The sequence below is a fragment of the Bos grunniens genome, chromosome 23 (assembly GCF_055505025.1).
Source record: "Bos grunniens cultivar Pamir isolate PY7600 chromosome 23, Bosgru_T2T1.0, whole genome shotgun sequence".
NCBI classification, from domain to species: Eukaryota; Metazoa; Chordata; class Mammalia; order Artiodactyla; family Bovidae; genus Bos; species Bos grunniens.
Window position 1 is genome coordinate 13,718,990 of NC_141187.1, and position 24,849 is coordinate 13,743,838.

General features: G+C 38.5%; 1 protein-coding gene and 1 pseudogene across 28 annotated transcripts in view; both read right to left on the minus strand.

Annotated features, from left to right (window-relative positions):
• Positions 1-24,849, minus strand: part of BTBD9 (BTB domain containing 9) — a 415,967-nt gene that overhangs the window by 357,966 nt on the left and 33,152 nt on the right. For 27 of the 28 annotated variants that reach the window (XM_086371529.1, XM_086371528.1, XM_086371526.1 and 24 more), the window contains exons 2-6: positions 21,130-21,341; positions 16,334-16,697; positions 14,143-14,407; positions 7,077-7,296; positions 1,131-1,250 (exon numbers count right to left, since the gene is read on the minus strand). In XM_086371529.1, coding sequence (XP_086227655.1) covers positions 1,131-1,250; positions 7,077-7,296; positions 14,143-14,407; positions 16,334-16,697; positions 21,130-21,314 — 1,154 coding nt within the window. In that variant the 5' untranslated portion in view covers positions 21,315-21,341. Of the gene's footprint in view, positions 1-445; positions 492-1,130; positions 1,251-7,076; positions 7,297-14,142; positions 14,408-16,333; positions 16,698-21,129; positions 21,342-24,849 lie in introns of those variants that run through there. The other variant, XM_086371544.1, reaches the window with a different exon arrangement.
• Positions 5,675-6,601, minus strand: LOC147346727 (SIN3-HDAC complex-associated factor pseudogene; annotated as a pseudogene).

Genomic DNA, 24,849 nt, shown 5'->3' on the forward strand with positions numbered 1-24,849 from the left:
CAACATTTGTTACAGTAACAGAGGCTGAAAGGTGGTGTTCCTGTGGTGGGAATAAGAATTCAGCCTGATACTGTTAGATCATGCGTTAAATAAGTATAAGGGTATCTTCTGACCAAGACAGTAAATGCTGTGGGGCCAGCCCCATCTGCCCCAACTCAGCCACACTGGATGTCAGTCAGGAACATGAGTAAGGGTGTGGAGGGGAGTTAGGGTTGGGGGTAAGGAGGCGTGCTCCACATGCTCCCTGGCTTATACCCACCATATCCTTTCCCTTCTCTTGTCACACCTAACCAAACAAACCAATCACTTTCTGCCTTTGATCTCTTGAGTTAGGGTGATATATGAAGGGCGATTTCCAAGGGGAAAAGCACAACAGAAAAAAACAACAACAGAATTTCAGGGGTCTTTAACCGCTTTTCCCAACTCCTCAATTCATCATTCATCCTGGTTTTACAGAATTTCAGAAAGAAAGCTTTAAAGATGGCTTATACCTAAAGTAAGAATATGAAACATTAGAATAGTTTATCAATACTTTTTAAAAAACAAACTTACATGGAGCTAAAATATGTAACAACAATAATACTTAAGGTGCTCTGGTTGAAGGAAGGGTGTGAGTCTAGAGCCCCACCAGCTCAGCTTCCTTTGCCCCAAACACAACCCCACTTAGAAACACCTGCTCTGTCAAATCCCACTGATATTCACTGACCTAGAAAAAGAACAAAGATATTCAGAACATACTCAATGGTGTCCAAAAATCTCCTGGCCCTGAGGACTGCTAGGGAAGCCTCCAAAAATATCCCTCCTGGCTTTTGTGGAAAGAATGCACCCACTAACAATAGCTCTGCTTTCAAGGTATAGAACGGAATTTAAAAAGCATTTCCACATCTCAGTGTCCCTTCTTATCCATTTACAGGTCTACTACATAAACATGGTACAAAACAGTTTCACAGTACACTATAAATATTAAGATGTTTAATTTTCCAGTTTCCCTAAGTGTTTTAGTTGGAATGCATTTGGTAGCTGATACCCTGAAAAACTTTTCTTCTGTGAGACAGAAAACGAAATCTGTTTCTCAACATTCGTATCTCTTTAGACAAACGTCAATATCATTTATAAGCCATGAGAACTACCTGCAGACGCGGGCTGGAAAATATAACTTTTGCCAGGAACGACACAAATACTGCGAATGATCAATCACTCTGATCCAGTCAAGTTCATCCATTGACACTTCAATGAAGTATGAATAAGACCTATGAATCAAAAGGAAAAAGGCAGAAAAAAAAGGATATTAAAATAACAAGTGGTATTTTAATAAAATGTTAAAAGGTACAAAAAATACACTACTCATGAATTAGGTTTTCTGAACGACGACCAAATCCTGATGATGAAATTTGTATAGATCCCCCTAATACAGCATTTACAATATGTATTGAAGTTATCTCTTTGCATGTCTGTCTGCCTTATTAGGTCTCAAGCTGCTTAAGAACATGTTGCTTAGTCACTAAGTCATGCCCAACTCTTTTGTGACTCATGGACTGTAGCTCACCAGGCTCCTCTGTCCATAGGATTTCCCAGGCAAGAATACTGGAGTGGGTTGCCATTTTCCTCTTCAGAGGATCTTCCTGACAAAGGGACTGAACCTGAGTCTCCTGCATCGCAGGGAGATTCTCTATCGCTGAGCCACCAGGGAAAGTCTCAAGTTGCTTAAGAACATGTACCATGCCATATTTATCTGCATATATTCAGGGTCTAGCATGGAGCTTGGCATGTTATCAGGTATAGAAGACATAACAGGACCAGGATGCCCTGCACACACCATATTAGCAGATTATTAAAGCCATGACAGAGAGAGGACAGAAAATAGAGAAGGGTGTTTTCTCCTTCTGCCTTCATCGGCCTGGGTGCTCAGCCCTACTCTCTCAGGAGGAAAGGCAACTCTGAATATTTCCTCACGGAGGCCAGCTTATCTCCTGATCCCTCTCACACACAAACGCAGCCTGAAGAACAATAAATGACATGGGTGAAGAGATATTACGTGTTTCTTTTCCATACAACTTAAAATTTGGCAGCTAATAATCTGCCAGTAATGAAATCAGCCTATCATCCTCCCCTGGTCAGCTACCCTGGACCATTACATGCTGGTCCCATCCTGAACAAATCTATATTCCCCTGTCATAAGCCAAATTTAAATTTGAGATGCAGTTATTACTTGTACTGTAATATCAACAGGAACAATCTCAGAAGATTTAGGTGACCATAAATGTCAGCCTGCAACCAACAGTTGTGACCAGAAAAGGTCAGCTTATTTTGTGTCATCCCCTCATTTTCTGCTGTCCCCTCACTCCCATTCATTTTATCGCTCAGTCTCAAACTGGTTATAACCTTTTATTGAACCTCTCTGGGTTATCAGCAATGTAGGATATAATTTTACAACACATGTCAGAATCTTTTTGGCTTAAGATTCTGAATTTTTCACCTTTGCTTAGAATGATAACAACTTCTGTAAGATAACAACTGGTACATGGTAAAGTTAAGTCCCCTGTGAATGTAACGCACATAGTAAAACAAAGTCGCCTATAAATATTTAACATCTTGGAAATGATGGTAACTACTTTCAAATGTGCTAACCTTTTTCTTTTATTATTTTTATACTAATTTCATCATTAGTTAAATGAATGAATATATGTAAAACTTCTAGAACACTGCCTACTACTATTATTAATCAGAGACTCATGGAAATAATACATGAATGTGTTCCATTTTGCCAAACAAACATATTATATCCAATAAGATACATATCAGGAAATATATTCTTAATATAAAGGGAACAGACAACCAAGAGATAACCTCCAACATCCACACACATGGGAAATGCTGGCTCTCCCTTCATAAAGCTTCCCTCACACTTGGTTCAAATGGCCTGAAAGCCCAGTGTGGTGGTCAGTGGTGCTAACAAGAAAAATGAATTAACCAGCAAGATCTGCAGGGTTTCATCATCCTTACTATTAAGCCCTTCTTGCCTAGACGTAAAAAACACAAGCAGGGCCTCAGAGACTGCACACCAGTATCCAGGTATGTAGGGTGTAGGTTAAAGGTAAGCAGTAATGAGGGAGACCATTCAGTTCTTAGTCACCCTACTGCTCTGGTATTTCTGCCATCATGGCTGAACCCAGACACCACAGTGGGTGAAAATTAGAGTGGCTAGAAAGAAAGGTCAACTTTTGAAACTGGTGGGTTTCTAGGCTGGACCCCACCAAATCTTTTTCACAGTTTTGTTTTGATAATGATATTTATACACACTAAAAGACAATTTTTTTTTATCCATAGTATAAAATAGATTTTTAAAGTTTTTATAATATCTAAAAGTAATCAATCAAGTAAATAAATAGTGGTAACCCAAATGGTAGAAAATACCAAACAATCATTAAAAGTAACATTTTACATGGATAAACAAGGACCTACTGTATAGCACAGGGAATTATATTCAATATCCTATGATAAACCATAATGGAAAAGAATATAAAAAAACATGTGTGTGTGTGTGTGTGTATATATATATATATATATAAAAAACTGAATCACTGTGCTGTACAGCAGAAATTAAAAACAATATTGTAAATAAACTATACTTCAATAAAATTTTGTATTTATTTTGGCTGCGCTGGATCTTAGCTGCAGCAAACAGGGTCTTCAATCTCTGTTGCAGCATGTAGGATCTTCAGTGTGGCATGTCAACTCATAGTGGCAACATGTGGGATCTAGTTCCCTGACCAGAGATTGAACCCAGGTCCCCTGCATTGGGAGCTCAGAGTCCTAGCCACTGGAAAACCAGGGAAGTCCCTAAAAAAAAATTTTTTTAAGTAACATTTTTTTTTTTTCTAATAAGACTAAATTTATTCAATACCCTAGTAAAAGTTTTGATTATAAGTATCCAACAGTATAAAAAGTACAAAACAGATTTGTAGATTTCTAATATATTAATACAAAGTGCATGACTACATACAGTACATCCTACAGGCAAAGAGAGGTGGAAGGGGGAAAGAAGACTGTGGTTGAGGTCTAGTAATAAATAAATAAATACAGAAGTAGAGATGATCCATATTATAGTATATTCTACCACCAATACTGCAGCCAAAATGTACAAAACAAAATTTCAAAATAACTCAGGAGGAAGATGATAATGGCTGGGGTTCTTGTAATATACCTCAAAGTCTGCGGGAGCACTGAGCCAACTCACTGTGTAGTCTGTGCATATGGTGGCTTGTAGTTTTTTCCCAAAGGAAGAAATAGAAAACTTTAAGTTTTGATTAAGAACTATAAAACTATAGGGTGCCCATAAAAAGTGGCTCACTCTCTTGTTATGTATACTATCCAATCTTTAAAATCCAGTTTTAAAAATAAGTACTGAGTCATGTTTTACCAGGGAGGCAAACGATGCTTCCTCGTTATGAAAACAGGTGATATATTTTTCCTGTACTTTTAGAAAAGAGGCAATAGATAGTACTTTGGTTTGGGTTCAAGTAAAAGGCTTTTAATGAAGGTTTCAGAATGGAAGAGCTCCACATTTAGGATGTATCATCTAACACCTCAATGTTCAGAAAGCCTGACTAAAAGAAGCCAAACCAAAACCAACCCACTCAGCATTCACACACACCTCTTTTCTTTTAGTAGAATTTTACTTTAATATAGAATGAAAAAAAAAACCCCAAAATCCCAAAACCCTAACAGGTTAAAACAAGTCAAACAACCATTCTACACAGATAAAACCTTCACAAAGGTCAACTGAAGTAATCCAGAGCTAAAACTGAATTGTGCAGATTTTCAGTGAAGTCACCAGTCACGTAACATAAACAAATTATTTACACGCTTGCAAGCCCTCTAAGAAACGTGCCCCAAGAAGCATTAACCTTTGTTTTTCTCGTGTGCCATCCAAAGACTTGCACATTGTTATTTTTCAGATAATATAACATTTTTAGTAGAGAATGTTCTCTACCAAGTGGTAATGCTTTGGTACTATTCATGTAGGATTGCTTATCCTAAAGACTTGACATTTCCCCAAGAGGAACTTTGATTCTGCTTTAAGTTTTGATTCTGCTTTTTAAGTTTCATATAAATTAAAATCTGTATCAAATACCAATATGGAGGGAGGTGACACAGGATGCAACATACACAGTCAAGTTACCTCTGCATATTAGAAATTACTCCTTCAAGATACTCGCACCAGAGAGCTGTCTGTCCTGCTTAATATTCAGTAGTACAGGTTTGAATCACCAGAACTTTGGCAAGACCTTAATATTTCAGTTATTAACCACCACCTCTAGGGGCAAGTCCATGTTTACTGAGTTATGACAAATTTATTATAATGAAGGAAAACAAGTGTAGCCAGCCATCTTAAAAAATGCCCCAACCACTGCTTCTCAAAATAGAAAGACTAAAACTACATACGTTTATCATACAACAAATCCCATCTCTGTCCCCTGAAAATTCCCCTAATTTCATTCATTAGAAGGGGATTTTTAAAAAAGACTTAAAGAGCACTTTACAGCAGCATTCAGCTTTCCTATGAAATACTCAGCATCTTAAATATTATGTACACTTCTTTTTTATCTCGTAGTAAGCTTCACTGGCTTCAGAGTTTGTGGAACTGGAGGAAAAATAACCCATTCGAAACTATTCTACAAATCCATCTTTTGGCAGAATAGCAGGTATCCAAATTAAAAATAGGAGGGTCATTTTGTTGCTTTGTTTTCCAAAATTTAAATCATTTTTGCTCCCCTTCTACATAAAGCTTAGTCACCACTCCTGAGTGGAGATAGGCAGAGGCTCTGGCCCCTGCTCCTCCGGCTTCTCAGCAGCTGCTTTCTTATTGCTGCAGCAAGGCTTGAATAGATGTGTGTCGATGAGGACTTCCCCAAAGCGGCCTTTATAGATAATGCCACAGCATATTTTCTGTCTTTTCCAGTATGTGAGATCTAGAAAGGAAAACACTGGCGTTCTGTTGGAGCCAGAAGCCATCTCTGTATCTGAGCCATCATCTGACTGGTTACTGTAACAGGGAGACTGAGCTGGAGAGGCACTTGAGGTTGTACTGTGAGCATCAGAATTGTGGCGCTTAAATTCCTTCTGCAGTTTACTGATCTGGTTACTTTTTATCCTGTTTCCAGATAGAGTTTTCACTTTCTTTGGTTTCAGTGTAGTCTTTAGACTGGGTCCTGCCCTTGCATCTACCACATGATTCCAGTTTTTTTTTGATCCTGCTGGCAATTTCTTCCATCTTTTCACAAGCAGGACACAGGCATTACAGATATCTCCTGAACGAGTCTCATGTAACCCAAAACAGCTCTGGAAATCCTTTTCATAGTGTTTACTGTCAGTGAATCGAGAACTGGAGGATTTAGCTCTGCAAATACAGCAGCCCTCTATACTTCGGTACATCTTTGGCTTGTGAAGACCAAACATCTTTTCTTCTGGGCAACAGCCTTACAAAAGCAGCCGTTCCACGCGCAATAACGTTCCCGAGGGGCACAGTGCACGCCAAGTGAATCCTCCCTTCAATCGCTCCCTCCTCCTCAACTGCCTTGTCTAGAAAGATCTAAGTAACATTTTAAAAGCATAGAATATTCACAATGTTTTTATTAAAAAGCAAAGTTAATTTTTGTATATCTGATCTTTATTTTATAAAACTATGTGTGGTTTTACAGGTTTCTGTTTTGTCTGTGCTTATGTGTGTTTATATCACTATGCATAAAAAAAATGCTAGTTAGACTAGTACAAAGATTAATAATAGGCAGTGAGATTGCTAGTAATTTTTATTTTCTTCTTTGTGCTTTTCTGTATTTTCTATGTTTTCCACAATAAACACGTGTTCATTACTTTCATATGCAGAAAAGAAACAAAAAATGTTGTTTTAAAGAAATGTACTTAATTCTTTCCCTAAAACTAAACTTCAAGAGAAACAGTAAAATGATGACAAGGATATAAAACATCAAATTTGTAAAACCAAAGCTGATGACCACAAAATTAGGCCATCTCAGTCAAACATGTCAGTATCTCTCCAAGTCATGCTAATGACTCACCGGCTATCTCGGTCCCACAGGAGGATCCGTATATGATTGATAATGGACGGCTGACCTAGCTTAATCTCAATGCCAGAACGACAGTCATCATCAATTGGGTGCCTAGAAAATCCATGATCCAAATCATAATTCTGAGTGTCACCATCTAATAAGGCAGACTTCAGCTCCCCTTTCACAACCTGGGCTCCATACTTCATAGTTGCAATGTTTTCTTCTGGTACTAAGTGAAAAATAGAAAAAGCAAGGTTAACAGTTACTTATTAAATTTTCCTTTTTGGGGGGGAAAGATTAAAATTCTAGATGATTCGAGTATATGCATTTAATGAGAGAGAGGAGATATGGAATGTCTGTGAGGTGTAAGATACCATCACAGTTGAAATTTAATGACACCACTGTAGCCACTAAGTGCCTGGGACTAGTTATGACTAAGAAAAAGTGGTAAATACTAGGAAAAATTATGTTCTAGGACAAACAAATCAGCTCTGCTGAATTCATTCTATTAGAAGCTTTAATATCTACTTGACAAAAATAGCATGTGAAATGACCTATACCTGCCACCTGGGCTGAGCACAAAATATAAAAGCAGATAGGTCCAATTTCTGACAAAACAGAGAAAATTTCCAATACAGCAGAGCTGTTGGTCATACAAGGACGTGCTGAATCAATTATTTAAAAAACAAGAATATGTTTAAAAGAAGATACACTTGTAAAAATAAAAATTCAGTCTGTCATCAAAATTAATATTATGATTATAACTAACCCTCCTCTTCCCCTCTCCAACACTAGATGTACTAAGAGTCAATTGTTCCTAAGACTCTGAAGTTCTCTATGCGAATTTTGCTTCACAGATCTGGAAACTTGTCTTCCAGGTACTAACATTCTAATACTGACACTCTCTCCATGGAGTCATAATAGGCAACATAAAATAGATGTTAAGATCTTGAGCTTTGAAGTCAGGGTTTAAATAATGCTGCCACCTTTAACCACATGTGTCACTTTGGGGAAGTTACATTCTCTGAACTTCGGTTTCTCAATAGGGCATCATCTATTCCACAGGTGTTCTGGTTTAAGAATTAAATGAAAAGAGCTTTGCAAAGCACAGACTAAACTCTAAAAATCTGCCAATATTTTTACAAAACTGCCATTATTTTTACAAAACATGTGTAAAAAAGCACACAATAAGAGCACTGGCCAAGTTTACAGATGGTATAAATAAATGCTGAATTCTCACAGAATATACATATCTGACTAGGTAAAAGTATGAGCTATAATTAGGCTCTCAGGGAAAAGGAGCAATTTATCATTGCAGATTTCTAGGAAAATGCAGATTTAAAAACTTTTTTTTTCAAATGAAGACAGGTAAAGAGAGTGGCTCCAGCTGATAAAAAATGCAGCTGAAAAATAGGGTTTGGGTTAAATTTAGTTAACCTGCAAAAGACTAAGGCAACTCAGAAACCAAACCAAATGAAAATAAAACCTAGTCATGATCAACTTCTTACCACCAGAGGCTTATGTGCTCAGTTTCAGTTTGTTGTTGTTCAGTCGCCCAGTCGTGTCTGACTCTCTGTGACCCCATGGACTGCAGCATGCCAGGCCTCCCTGTCCCTCACCATGAGTTTGCCCAAGTTCATGTTCATTGCATCGGTGCTGCCATCCAACCATCTCATCCTCTAATGCCCTCTTCTCCTTCTGTCCTCAATCTTTCCCAGCATCAGGGACTGTTCCAAGGAGTCATCTGTTTGCATCAGATGACCAAAATACCGGAGCTTCAGCATCAGTCTTTCCAGTGAATATTCAGGGTTGAGCTCCCTTAGTATTGACTGGTTTGATCTCCCTGTCCAAGAGACAGTTTCAGTTTATAACTTACTAAATTCTATTAGTGGAGGACAGAGGAGCCTGGTATGCTGCAATCCATGGGGTCACAAAGAGTTGGACACAACTTAATGACTGAACAACAAAAACGTTCTATTAGCTCATGGAAATCACACATAGTGTTCACATTTATTTTCTGTTATCTAACAAATGTTATCAATTCCTTTGACCTAGTTCTCATAGTAATCCTTTGAGTGTAGGACTCCTATTACATTCATTTCGCAGATGGGGAAGTGGAGACAGAGAAGGGTTAGGTGGACTTTGTTGCCCAAGGCTATACAGTTAGCAAGGAGCAGAGGTGTTATTAGAACACAGGTGGTCTGTTACCAGGGCCCCTGCCCTGCTACTACCATCGTAAAGGGTTTCTCATGGGAAGACCATATTTTCCCCCCTTACTAGCTCCTCCTTCTAAGGTTACTTAAGTCCCAAAAGAAAGAACAGTCTGATAAAACTTTGTTGTTGTTGTTGTTTTTAAGTTGGACTTAAAATGAGAAAATCTAAGTTTGAGACTCAGGCTCTACCACTTATTATCCTTGATGAGGTCTCTTAGTCTCTCTGAATCTGTTTTCTCATCTAAAACCAATAGTAATTTTACCCAACCCACCCACAGAGCTAAAAATTATACTGCAAATATATACTAAGGTACTACATAAATATAAGCATTTAATTAGTCAAAAAACATTTACTAAGGACCCATTCTGTACCATTGAGGCACTGGGGGTCCCTCAGTGAACCAAACAGAGAGAAGTTGAGGCCTCCAATCTTGAGACAAAGCATTTTATAAAGCAAGCAAAAAAAGGCTTCAAATTTGTGATTTTCAGGTTATCAGTGATGTGTCATTACTTGGTAAAAACAAACTTTTGTTCCCTTACTGCTGGGTACAGAATGTGGGTGTTCAAAGTCTGCTGCGGCTGACCACTGGAAGCATATCCTCCAGCTCTGACACCACTAGTCAAGACCAAGACAAAGAAGGGTCACTCAAGCTTTCAGATGTAGAGCCTGCTGCTATCCTTCGATTTTCTCTAAACATAAGCTTTTTCACTTCTAAAATTTATCAAGCAAAGAATAACATATGAGGCACAAGAGTTTTGAGTGACCGTAGCTGAATGTCTAAAATGGAAATAAAATTTCGACCACAATTCTAAGTTCTCTTTTGAAGTTTATTTCAAGAGGACTTGAGAACTTATCTAACTTTCTTGATATAGATTCCCTGTGAGTATCTTCCCCTTCAAAATTGGGAACATTTACAAAAATGGAAATTCTCTCATGGTAACTATAATCCAAGTATCTCACAGGATTAAAAATACAACTCCAATTATTTTTTTCCCCAGAATCCATGGTTAAATGATGAATTTAAAAGGGAAAATGATCACCAAAAAAAGTTGAAGTCATAACAAAATAATTCAAGCCACAAATACTCTTACTGTCTATTATCTGTCTATCAGTAGATAAAAGAGCTCTCAAAAAAATAGGGTGGTAGAGATTAAATAAGACAGTAGACAACAATAATTGTTACCTTTACATTTCTGATTTTTGATGCATTTTACAAATACTAAGGAAAGAAAATGAAACTCTAAAGTTCCACAGTTAGGCAGAAAAAAAGCCAATTATTAGAAAGAAAAACTATGAAGAAATGGAGCAGGACCAGCCCCTAGCTACACAGTGCCAAAATCTGAATGGTGCTGGGTTAATTATCTTGTGTGTTTTTCTTTAACTGCTTCATGTTCTTAACTATCCTTTATTGAACTCTCTGTTGCATCTAGGCTGAGATGGCTGTTAACCCTTGATGGATCATTTGGATCCACATTTACTTCTCTTCCCCCTGCAATCTCTTTACCCAGTTCTGTCCCCTAAATCATACTCTACTCCCCAACTTGACTTCCTGGAAGAATGTATAGACCCTCCCTGCCAGCAAGCGAAGCATTACAGATGACTTTCCTGATCATTCCTTACCTTAACCTTCCTCATTATCTGCACTTCCTGCAGGCCTGTCTCCACATCTAACAGTACTTGTATTCAAACACACCACAAAACAGAAACAGAAAATAACCCAGGCAGGAGCCTGTCAACGAGTACTGGCCTCATGAGTCAGATGAGCACTTTGGTTCTAGCTCAGGCATGATTTCCCTCTAACTCTAGGCAAGTTACTTACAAAGATCACAGAATGAAAACACTCAAGAACTGAAAGGAATCATAGTCCAATTAATTTAAAGGAAAAATAAATTTCTAAGCTGCTTTCTGTGTGCTATTCACTGTGCTGGACTCAGCCTCACAGCCCTCCAGCAGCGCACCATCTATTGGAGACAAGACTGCATATCAGACATGAAATGCATCTGTGGAGGAACCTCAGTAGATGACTCGTGAACCCCTAGTTTACAGACGAAGATACTGAAAACTACAATTGGGAAGGCAATACTAACAGAGTCAAAGAATTTTCAAAATATTAACGGTTCATTGTTATTACTGTCTTTATGTGATAGATGAGACAAATTTTAAATTCTAGTTTAGAAACAACTGATGGATTCAGTCATTCATTAATTTGGAAAAGTCTAGATTCAGACACTGTGCTAGGTGCTGGGAAAAGACAGGAGGAAAAATATAATTACAGTCCTCAAGAAGCTCACTCTGAGTAAGAATGTAGGTAAGAAAAGCAGCAATTATAGTTTCACAGTGGCAAGCCCCCTCAGTCTAGTTATTCAAAACTATGGGAATAGGTGTGTGGTACCACGTACCTACAGCACAGATTTAAACACACACACACCCAAACATAAACCTATACTATAAATTAGCAGGCCAAGAAAGCACATCGACTTTTAGCCAATAAAAAACATCTTAAGGACAGAAGTTGTGATGTGCTATCTGTTATAAGCATGAAGAAACAAGAAATTACTGTTCTGTTTCCCAAAGCCTAAAACCTGAGATACACAAAGTATAACTCAGTCGGAAGAGAAAAAGCACTAACTTTCGAGGAAGAAACAGTTCCACAGCTAGGACAAAACTTAAGGAATGGTCTGAGCACAAGTAGTTTAAATATTCTAAGGAAAAAAATTAATTAGAAAGTTAATTTCCTTTCTGCAGATATATAGACTGATGCTCATCATTATATATGTACACAACTACATCTATAGCACATTCTCAAAAAGACAGACCCCTGGTAAGTTAAAAAAAAATCCTTTGGATCCTCTTTTTTTTTAAGGGGTGGGTGGAAATTGCTTTAATTTGATATGTAACTGTAAGCATTAAACCATGCAGTAACCAATATTAATGAACTAAAAAGGAGTTAGTATTTGTGCCCGTAGATACTAATTCCCTAGTCCCAGGATAGAACCTCTCAATGTTTCATGGGAAGTCCCCGAAGACTCCAAACCTATACCCAGGGAAGAACAAAAAAACAAACAAATCTCAACAATGATTTCAAAACAAGCAGAACTGTCTTTCTAGACCATCAGCTCAGGAACAAATCTGAATTTTTAGACCTCTTTTCACCAAACAGTGAAGAAACTGGATTTTTAAAAAATAATATGAATGTTTGAATAATATTTACTTAGAAAATAACTATCCTATATTTTAGGGTCTGAGAGGAAAGTGAAATGCTCAGTATTTCTATTATTAATTTTACTATTCATATAATGAAAAAGTCAGAAAAAGAGTCTGCTACTTAGTCATTTTTCAAGTTTATAAGTTAGAAGATTCCTAAGCCTTTGTATAATCTCCTCCTTGAGCTCCCACTGAATTATTCCAAAATGAAGAATTTAACATTTATAAGCAGTATATCATTTTGAAACTGAACGCTCCTCAACTGGTTGATCACCCCCTTTCTTGGTAATTTCATGGGCCTGTTGTAACCCAGGTCTGACACCTATATTGACCAGCTGGTCAATTCCAGGCTTCCAGAAACTACATGAAACGCCCAAAGCATCTCCTCACTTCTGCAGCCATGTCCCAAGTCTACCTGTGGCAATAATGAAACTGGGCCTGGGGTCCTATCAACACCTCAGTCAAAACTAGGACAAGAAGGGGGAAAAAGGAGCTTATGTAAGAAAGGATCCAACGATGAAGATTTACAAAGGCTAAAACTATATTACTCCACTTGTTACTTCTCCCCTCTCCCTCCTCCCACCCTTTATCAAAGGCTGACCCTTAACCAGTGCCATTCTCCAGCACCTCTAATTTCTTACGCGATCTTTCCTGGCCTGTTCCCTCTAGCTACCACACTATTTCTCTACTCCCTTTACTCCAACACACACACCGGGTCGTCATACATGGTATTTACTATATTTTCAATATAGTAAATTCTCTGTACAGTTAAGCTTCTGTCCAGACTACTACCAATTTATATCCACACAATTGATATCCAAAAATTTTCTTTCAATTCTTGTCCTCCCAGCACCACCAGATACCACTGACCATCCTTCTCCCTAGAAACGCTCTCTGTTCTGTAACTCTACCCCAGTTTTCTTCCTACCTTTAATTCTTCCTTCTCTACCTTTGGACCCCTGGCCAAAGGTCTTCTCCAAGTCTCAGACTTTAGGTTTTCACTTCTTTCTCTATACTCTAGCCCAAGTTTCAATTCTTTTATCACCAGCTTTGACTGCTTTCCATACAGCAGTAATATGTTTCCACTGCTTCTAGTTAGTTCTTCTTGCATTAATTTATCAAGCATCTGCTACAGACTACTCAAGTGTGTTGAATGTTGAGAAATGTTTGTTTTAAATGTTGTGTTCACTGCTATTATTTTTAAGAAAAACACCATGTAAGTATTGGAAATGCTATATAAATGTTAGCCATTATTACTGTTATTAATATTTAGAATCTCCATGTTTGTGGTACCTGAAATAATAAGTATATAGCATGTATTCGGTACTGATTTGATGGAGGAAAGAAGGAAAGATCTTAACATGAGAAGAAACTTCTCACAAAAAGTATAAAATTTTTGACATTCTAGGGAGCGCTAGAGAAGTTTGTCCAGAAACGGCAAGAAATACATATTTCGTGGTCTACAAAGGCTAAGCAGTATTAGGAGGAGTTAGCAGGAGAAGGACAGGAAAGGCAATCCACAGGAAGCAGAGCGCTATGTTCTTAGACTGACACATGTACACCTGAACTACGATTTGGTAGCTAGAGTTTTGTCGCTGAGACTGTCATAGGATACAAACAAAACTTTTTGGTGAGATTGGCATAAACAGGTACTTACTGAGCATGCCTCTATAATTGAGGTCCATGTCCCGGCTCTCTGATCGAACTTTAATAGCATCCAGGATGGCATCAGGAGACAACAGTCCCGAAGGCCTCACGACATTCAGAAGTTCAGTGAGGCTCATCAGAGGCAAACGCACAGCCTGCATGATTTCAGCATGATTCTCATTTGAATTATGCTTACACCAATTTAACAAGGCTAGGAAAATATCTTTTTCAGGAGCTGCAAATGAATCTCTTAATACGATGTTTAAAAGTGCTGTCTGAAAAGGATAAAAAGGAAAAATTCCAGTTATTATGGAGCTCAACCATGTGTATGATCAATAAGTAAAACTTTACTGAACTGCAAGTATCACTTATATTTAAGCAATTAACTCTTCTTGGCCATCTTCTTTCCTTATTCTTTGTGCCATATACTCTTGCCCATTATGGCTGTGTGAACAGCTATAGGCATCTTGTACCTAGTCTTCTCAACACATGTGCACCTATCTTTAATAAAATAACAAGAAAATTGGCAATGTGAGAAGCTGTTGCTCTGTACACGTTCTTTAGCAGAATTTACTTCTCTAAGTCAGTAAGATACATCTAACTATTTAAATCAAAATCTTTTGTTCCACAGTATTACTGCTCTACCATACTTGCGGTTCTCATATTGCTAAAATGACTTCCAGCAACACTGGTGTAACTCTGTAAGATCCTTGCCTCTAAAAACTAAGTAAAAATCATAGTTACATGCAGAACAAGACGCGTAGCTTTCCAAATAGGTTTTCCCATTCAAAATATTCAGGTTCTAGGAGCGACACAGAAAGGGAAAGGAAAGACAACCACCAGGGTTCAAAGGAAGACTGGGGAAAAAGTTTTACTCTAGCTATTATATGGTATAAAACATTGCACATATATACCTGTGGCGGATTCATTTTGATATTTGGCAAAACTAATACAATTATGTAAAGTTTAAAAATAAAATAAAATTAAAAAAATAAATAAATAAAACATTGCACAATAGTGAATTCTGGGCCAAAAGAGGAAAACAAACAAACAAACAAAAAACAGTGACTTAAAGACCATAAGAAGGCTGAGCACTAAAGAATTGATGCTTTTGAACTGTGGTGCTAGAGAAGATTCTTGAGAGTCCCTTGGACTGCAAGATCAAACCAGTCAATCCTAAAGGAAACCAACCCTGAATATTCATTGGAAGGCCTGATGCTGAACCTCCAATACTTCGGCCACGTGATGCCAAGAGCCAACTCATTAGAAAAGACCCTGATACTGAGAAAGATTAAGGGAAGGAGGAAAAGGAAACAATATGGTTGGATGGCATCACTCATGTCAATGGACATGCTGCTAAGTCACTTCAGTCGTGTGCGACTCTGTGCGACCCCACAGACGGCAGCCCACCAGCCTCCCCCATCCCTGGGATTCTCCAGGCAAGAACACTGGAGTGGGTTGCGTGCGACCCCATAGACGGCAGCCCACCAGCCTCCCCCATCCCTGGGATTCTCCAGGCAAGAACACTGGAGTGGGTTGCCATTTCCTTCTCCAATGCACGAAAGTGAAAAGTGAAAGGGAAGTCACTCAGTCGTGTCCGACTCTTAGCGATCCCATGGACTGCAGCCTACCAGGCTCCTCCGTCCATGGGATTTTCCAGGCAAGAGTACTGGAATGGGGTGCCATTGCCTTCTCCCAATGGACATGAGTCTGTGCAAATTGCAGGAGACAGTGAAGGACAGGTAAGCCTGGCATGCTGCAGTCCATGGGGTCACAAAGAGTCAGACATGACTCAGCAACTGAACAACAATACATCATTATCTCCTTTATGAACTTCCCCCCTCATAAATAAGGAATCATCAGTTGCACTCTCTGTCAGAGAAATACTGATACAAAACCAAAAAACAGTATGCAACACCAAAAGATAGTCAATTTGACATCATTACACTGAGAACCACCACCCAGCGGCAGTCTCTTGCACACAGAACTTACCAGAAGAACCTTAAAAGAAAGCAGCAGCGATCTGCCTCCCTCTTATGTGATCTAGAGTCTCAGCAGTCAGAAGCAGATGGCTAGACACACCACCTCTTCCACACTAATAGCTTTTCTTTTTATTCTTAGTTCACTGCTATATTTCTTCTCTATAGATATAAATAAAACAATGCATATTGCCTGTAAATTACTTGGAGACAATGACACACCTTAGAAAGGGAGAGGAAGCCTTCGCTTGAGAGTACCTCCTGAGCATTTCTGTCCATAAACATGCAGCACATGCAAGTTAACTTGGGAAGTGAGTAGAGACTGGCAACATCAAAAGTCATACAGACGTTCTGAATGTTAAGTATGGTGCAGAGGTACTCAGAGGTGGAATCCTCCAGCTCCGGAAATCCGTATTTATGAGCCAGGCTCAAAAAGTCCAGCAGCACCTCCTCCTTCTCATCTGTCAGCGTCGCCCGCCCAGTGTAGATGTATTTAAGCAGCATTGTGAATGCTTCTGCAGTGGTGTCTTCAAGAGGGATTTCGGCTTCAGGCTGAGATTCTCGCATTCCACCATACAGTAATGCTCTGCACATCAGAGGAGAAACGCATAAGGAAAACTTCAAGTAGGATTTGCTACAAAATTATGAAATAAAGGTTATCAACATAATAAAAAAACATAAATGTGTTTAGTGACAAACATTCAGGTGAAGAAATACATAGTAATCACTTAAAATAGAGCTCTAAAGCAAGAGAAATAATTTTAAAACTATTTTGAATTAATTCTATACACAACTAATGAATAATCTTAAGAGCTCAAGAAATAAAATAAACATTTATTAATTAGAAAAATGAAAGTGCTCTTTTGAGAGGAACAGTGAAATCAATATAAACCTATTAAAGGTCAAGAAGGTAGTTTAAAAAAGTAAAGCTCCATAGGAAAAGATATAATCAGATGAAAACAATTAAATATAATCAGGCGCTATTCTTCCCGTCAGACTGGCAGAAATTAGAAACCTGTTAATACTTTCAGTATTTTTAAGATTAAAACAAAATCCCCACATTATTGCTTATCTGTTCATCTAAATAATAAAAAAAAACAGACAATCCAGTCAGGTAATAAGTTTGAATTTCTACCTTTATTACTCTAGGGGGGAAAGAGGTTTTCTCGTGCACTATTTTAAGAGTATAAATGAACACCCCTTTTTGGAAAAGAATTTAAGTAATATCTATTCAAATCTAAAATGTGCATACCCTTTAGCTGAGTAATCTCACTTTTAGGATTCAATAACACAGCAAGATAAAGATAAATGTATAACAAGATATCTTGAAACAATGGAAAAAATCTTAAATGTCCATTAAGTGGAACATGGTTGGAAAAAACTATGATATATACATTCTATGCAGCCATTAGAAAGATCAAGGGAGAATAATATATACTGTCTTGGAAAGATATAGTCGGTAAGTCAGGTTGCAATCCTTATGTGTAGCATAGGAAAAAAGTGTATACCACATACTTAGATTTGTATGCACAAAGGTATATATAGATACATCTATTTATATTGAGAAGAAATACATATTAAACTGTTAACAGTGGTTGTCTCTAGGGAATGGAAAAAGATGTCTGGGAGGAAAGGGTCTTCATTTGTCAGTTTATAAATTAAAAATGAAATTCATGATGGGATTATAGATGATCTGACTTTTCTATTTTGTCTTTCAGTATTTTTCAGATTAAAACAAAATCCCCACATTATTGTTTATCTGTTCATCTAAATAATAAAAAAGCAGACAATCCAGTCAGGTAATAAATTTGAACTTCTACCTCTATTACTCTAGGGGAAATAATATGAACCAATTAAAGCTTCCAGTCCATCAGCAAAGAACAAAGAAAGAGTGCAGAAAAGGAAGAGTAATGAAATGGGTGAGAAAGAAAATGTGAAAAAGAGAGAGCAAGAGAATAAGGAGCAAAGAGAGACCCCCTCAACTCCTGTGATTCTCAGGGCAGGATTAGCATTTCAAAGTGTCCCCTCACACTTGCCTAGAACTCCTCCCACCCTCCCCCGGACAAGCAGGACAGGACATTCTTGTTTGCCTCAAAGAAACAGCTGAAACTACCCACCAAAAGATTCATGAACATTTTGAGCATACTTCTTCACTGGGTTATACTCTGCCTAAAAACACTTGTGAAGGTTTCCATTAATCCAGAGTACATCCAATCAATGACCTTAAAGTTACTATTACCAGAATGAAGAACACCTTCCTGGGGAGATCTTGCCAAGACCTATTCTCACTCCAGTGTGATCGATCCATGGTACTTACTTGAATTCTCAATGCTTTAAAAGTGGTTTTGACAAGGACTCCTGGGAAGTCTTAAATATGAACCCCCAAATTGTGGAAGGTTCCCTCTGGTACAGTTAGCTTGTCCTTATCTGGAAATTGATAGGCTCTATGATCTGCCTCTTGAGAAATTTGTATGCAGGTCAGGAAGCAACAGTTAGAACTGGACATGGAACAACAGACTGGTTCCAAATAGGAAAAGGAGTACGTCAAGGCTGTATATTGTCACCCTGTATATTTAACTTATATGCAGAGTACCATCATGAGAAACACTGGACTGGAAGAAGCACAAGCTGGAATCAAGATTGCCGGGAGAAATATCAATAACCTCAGATATGCAGATGACACCACCCTTATGGCAGAAAGTGAAGAGGAACTCAAAAGCCTCTTGATGAAAGTGAAAGTGGAGAGTGAAAAAGTTGGCTTAAAGCTCAACATTCAGAAAACTAAGATCATGGCATCCGGTCCCATCACTTCATGGCAAATAGATGGGGAAACAGTGGAAACAATGTCAGACTTTATTTTTCTGGGCTCCAAAATCACTGCAGATGGTGACTGCAGCCATGAAATTAAAAGATGCTTACTCCTTGGAAGGAAAGTTATGACCAACCTAGATAGCATATTCAAAAGCAGAGACATTACTTTGCCAACAAAGGTCCGGCTAGTCAAGGCTATGGTTTTTCCTGTGGTCATGTATGGATGTAGAGTTGGACTGTGAAGAAAGCTGAGCGCCGAAGAATTGATGCTTTTGAACTGTGGTGTTGGAGAAGACTCTTGAGAGTCCCTTGGACTGCAAGGAGATCCAACCAGTCCATTCTGAAGGAGATCAGCTCTGGGATTTCTTTGGAAGGCATGATGCTGAAGCTGAAACTCCAGTACTCTGGCCACCTGATGCGAAGAGTTGACTCATTAGAAAAGACTCTGATGCTGGGAGGGACTGGGGGCAAGAGGAGAAGGGGACGACAGAGGATGAGATGGCTAGATGGCATCACTGACTCGATGGACGTGAGTCTGAGTGAACTCCGGGAGCTGGTGATGGACAGGGAGGCCTGGCATGCTGCGATTCATGGGGTCGCAGAGTCAGACACGACTGAGCGACTGATCTGATCTGATCTGATGACCACACTCATAAGGCCTCTCCAGACGGCTAACAGTTAACCTTCCTTTGCACAAGAACAGTATCAGCAATGAGAATCAGTCTAAGCTGGCATTGGTAATGACTGAGTTTAGCCTAGTGAGCCACCAGATATTATAAAGGTCCAATACCCACAAAGAGACAGCAAGAACAAGGTCAGTAAGTGAGGGGAGTATATTCCATTCATTCAATATGCTCTTCAAATGTCTAAGGACACTTGAATTTCTTTTAAGAATATACTGATCACCTAAAAGATACCCAGATACAGTTGTCTCAAATTCTTTTGAAAGAGGAAAGATATATAATAGTAATAAATACTAAACCTAAGGCTGAAAAGTTCTAACTTAATAAAGACTGGACTCTCATAAGACACTTTAACAGTAACAAATGGAAGAAAGAAAAGGGAAAACAAAAGTATACAGAGGACAGACTGGTAAAAATAATGACCAGACCAAGGCGAGCTGCCTCACCTCAATAGGAGATGTTAGGTAGAACTCTTAACAAATTCCTCTTGTCTCTAAGCTCCTGGCTGCCTCTATGTTGGCATTTTATATGTACAAGATAGACTGTTCTAAACATGTTTATAAAGCACTATAGTAAGAGTTCTATCTAAATAGTAAATATTCCCAAGAAACATAGTCTACTACAATGTGTGTGACTCCAGGTGTAGGTTTTGCTTCTCAATTAATTATAATCATAATAATATCAGACTGTAGTTTTCACTAGAAGGTAAGTGAAATTTTCTTCATGCCTTCCACATCTCAATTTTTAGATATCAAGTTTCACAGGCAAATCCATGATTTCACGGCTATGGACTCTACAGATTTTTTCAAGGATATATTATTAGTCAATAATTCAGTAATGATTCCCTATTAACTAACAGTAGGTAACACAGAGAGTAATTAGACCTGTTTAATATTTATAACCCTGGAAATTAGGGGTCTAAGTAACATACAATAGCTACATATAAGTACAAGTATGCTTTCTACATAAATTAACATTTTGTTCAGTTTTAGCGCTAATATAACTATGAAACTTGGTCTGAGTAAATATTTAAGTTTCCTTTACTTGGCGGTTGTCAAATTACATGTCTCAGAGATAGATCTGTTTGGTTACATACAGGTCCTGGACCTCAGTCATCTTAAACTAAGAGGTATACATGTTCATTGGCAAGTCCAAAGGTCATTCTGCCTATACAACAAGAGGCCTGTTGGCCAATAAATCAGTTTAAGTTCCATTAGTCATAAACTGTGAGGAGAGGGTAAGGGAAAAAAAGACTCAGCCTGAGAAATATTGTTGAGAACCTGGAAAATGGTTGATGGGGTACAGTGCAGCCTGAGAAGCCTTTCAACCCTATGATGATGACTCCTGAAAGGAAAAGGTATTTTCAAAAATATAACAAAAAGTCAACAAAGATGAAACGCTTATAGATGTTCAACTGAATGACTGCCAGAATTTGTTATGTTTTGTTACATATTTTTCATAGAGTGGAAAATACCAGTGTTTTCTACAAGTGACTTGTATCTTCAAAAAGTAATATACACTTACCGAAAATATTGGCACCTTGCTGCTAAAATTACCCTGTGGGCAGGAAAACGTTTCTTTTCCACAACGAATGTGACGTCGCCATATTCTTCCCCAATCAACAAGGCACCAATATGTTCAGACAAAATGTGCACGTGGTCAATCTCCCCCACTGCAGTAAAGGGGCGAAGAGGGTGGCTGTTACTCATCTTGTAGAATAGGTGATAGTCGTTGATCTATTATATAAAGAAGGGATGAGAGTTAGTGAGAGGCGGGGAGTATACTTCAAAACCACATACTATAAACACAGACAGGTAAAAATGTATTTCCTAAAAAATCACAAAACAGAGCAATTTTATCATCATCATTGGTATCTCTATTAACCCATCTATTCTGGGAAGTAGTTCAGCCTATTTCCATTAACTCCACTATCCTCATCACCTTATCACACTAGAACTCAGGATCTTCAAACATTAACAGCACTTGGATCCATCACAATCTAGAAAACTGTGTTCAAACTGTGTTTAGGTCCCTTATTTCTCAGTATCTCAGGAAAAAGAAAATCAACAACCAGAAGAGTTCCTCTTTTAGCATAGCTTTATTTACTAAGGTGGTATAACTAGCTAGACCCAGTGGAAAACTCATTCAGGCATAGATCTAGACCTAAATCACAAAAAGAATAAACTAAATCCAATTTCAATTAATTACAGAAGTTTTGATCTGAAACCATCTTAAGTATTTTATTAAAAGATTGTAATCTTCTGAAGTCACAACTATTAATGGAAGCTTGTAGTAAGCACCTAATCTCCCTCTAAGAAAGAAAAACTCCAGTACTTTTCTGAAGACTGTAACTTCAGTTCAAACTTTTATCCCTGATAAGCAGGTAGCCTGTGTTTATCACAACATCATTACATTTAATCTCACTTCCTTGCTTTTCTTTCCTACAAATGCAACTGAAAATCAAAAGCTTAAAACTTGATTAACAGCTTTACATATTAGAAAGGGGAGTAATTATCTTCGAAAGCTAAAAATGGTTATATTCTTAAATATCTACTGTACTTGCAGGTAGTACTTCCCAGATGTAAGTAACCCAGCAAGTGGATGAAAGCCCTCACTAGCGTGCAGGTGTCTGAGGTGACGATGTGGTTGACAGCTCAGAGGTGTTGTACCTGAAACTAGAATTGAGTCAGATATTCTGTCTCCACTAGACCCTCTCCACACCTTCTTGAATTCTCTGCTTGCACCAGGATTAAAGGTTAAGCCACTCCTAACCTTCACACGTCCACATGGAGGTTCATTGTCAACACGGTATGTGATGCTTTCCTGGTGGCTTAGAGGTAAAGAATCCACCTGCCAATGTGGGAGACGCTTATTCGATCCCTGGTCCTGGAAGATCCCACTTGCCACAGGGCAACTTGAGCCCGTGCCCACGACTACTGAGCCTGTGCTCTAGAGCCCAAGCACCACAACTCCTGAAGCACACGTGCCCTAGAGCCTGTGCCCTGCACCAAGAGAAGCCACTACAATGAGAAGCCCGAGCACAACTGGAGAGTAGCCCCACTCACTGCAGCTAGAAAAAAGCCCACACAGCATCGAAGACCCAGCACGGCCAAAAATACATAAAAATATTTTTAAAACTAAAAGATAAAACAAGCTATGTGAAAAAATTGTCTTTATCTCCAGAGACTGTAGTGGAATACCCTCACAGTCCAGTTTCCCCAGTTACCTGCTACTCCATGCCCACCCCCAACCGAGGGGACAGCAACAAGGAATGTGATGTAGAGGAATACGGAGGCTGAGTTAGGCAAGGAAACACCTTCAGAGAAGTAAAAGAAGCTCCTGGCCCCTGGTAGAACTATCAGAGGGCTAGCAGCATACTCATTCTCAGGGCAAATCCCTCTCCCTCAACCTCAACCTGCATTTGAAAGCCCTAGAGAGTGGATCATCTCCAGTCACCTCTGTTTTTAGGACCAAATTTGGCTTAAAAGGATCCATTTAGGAGTGTCCCCAGAACATGTGAAATTCAATCCCTTAATATGTGATACAACAGTCTAACATAGAAGTTGGCAAACTTTTTGCAAAGGGTCAGAGAGTACTTTAGGCTTTGCCCGCCATATAGCCTCTATCACAACCATTCAACCCTATCATGAGTAGCCATAGACAGCAAGTAAATGAATGAACATGGCTTTGCTCCAATAAAATTATTTACAGAGAAGGGCTGGATTTAACCCTCAGATTATAGTTTGCCATCCCTGCTCTAAGAAATGATCAAGGACTGACTATATTCTACATAAAGGATCATATTCTTTTTGTTCTTTGCTTTGATTTCTGGCTTGGTTATCCAAACAATGTTCAAAATAAATAGCACGAGTATTTCCTATGTCAGTCATGACATTCTAAAACTCACTGGTACCTGATTTCAAAATTCCATTCTCCTCAACAAGAACTGTCACAACACTATCCAATAGTTCAATGATGATCAGATCAGATCAGTTGCTCAGTCGTGTCTGACTCTTTGCGACCCCATGAATCGCAGCACACCAGGCCTCCCTGTCCATCACCAACTCCTGGAGTTCACTCAGACTCACGTCCATCGAGTCAGTGATGCCATCCAGCCATCTCATCCTCTGTCGTCCCCTTCTCCTCCTGCCCCCAATCCCTCCCAGCATGAGTCTCTTCCAATGAGTCAACTCTTCGCATCAGGTGGCCAAAGTACTGGATGACAATATACAGCCTTGACGAACTCTTTTTCCTATTTGGAACCAGTCTGTTGTTCCATGTCCAGTTCTAACTGTTGCTTCCTGACCTGCATATACATTTCTCAAGAGGCAGATCAGGTGGTCTGGTATTCCCATCTCTTTCAGAATTTTCCACAGTTTATTGTGATCCAACAGTCAACATGTTGGCATAGTTAACATGACTCCAAACAAAATAGATGTTTTCCCTACCAGAAAGGATGCCATGTACATACCCAATGAATATGTTCTCTGGTATATGATCTTAAAATTTTATCTAGGTTATCCGTGAGACTCAAATGATTAACTAATGACTCCTGATGGACAATGATAGATTCTTGGTTAACTAGCTCAAAGGTCAATTTATAATTCCTCAACTGATACATAATAAACTTTAATACTACATATATAAATATCTATTTTAGTAAGTTCTCCAGATTTGTACTTAATACGCAAAATTTCCTTTTACTAAATTTACATTCTAATTATGCTGTTCCAACTGGAGGCATGAAGCAAAGATTGTCGTGTATATGAAATAGACTTAGTAAAGAAATTTTAACAAAATAATAATTTTCATTGGCATACAGAAATAATTTTAATTAGACCAGTGATTCTCAATGAAGCTTGCCACAACAGGAATCACTGAGGAGCTTAAAACACAAAGATGCTTGGGCTCCACCCACTAGAAATTCTGATGCAGTTGGCCACTATTCTGAAGTGATTCTAATGCTCAGCCTAGAAAAGTCATTTATTTAGACTCTACTGTTCTAGGTTAACATCCCTTCTCAGGTACATAAATTGCAAACAAATTTTCTGCTAAGAAAATTTATTTAGGAAATGATTCCATTTTTAATCTTACTGCAAAGAAGCAAATGATGCTAACCCAGTTACCAGTGCTATAGCTTGTATGCAGAAAATATTTTCACCCAATGCCCTAGCTTATCCATGAAGTGACAGCTTGGGGCCACCCACTTACCATTAAAAAAAAACATGTTTTAAAAGCCACATA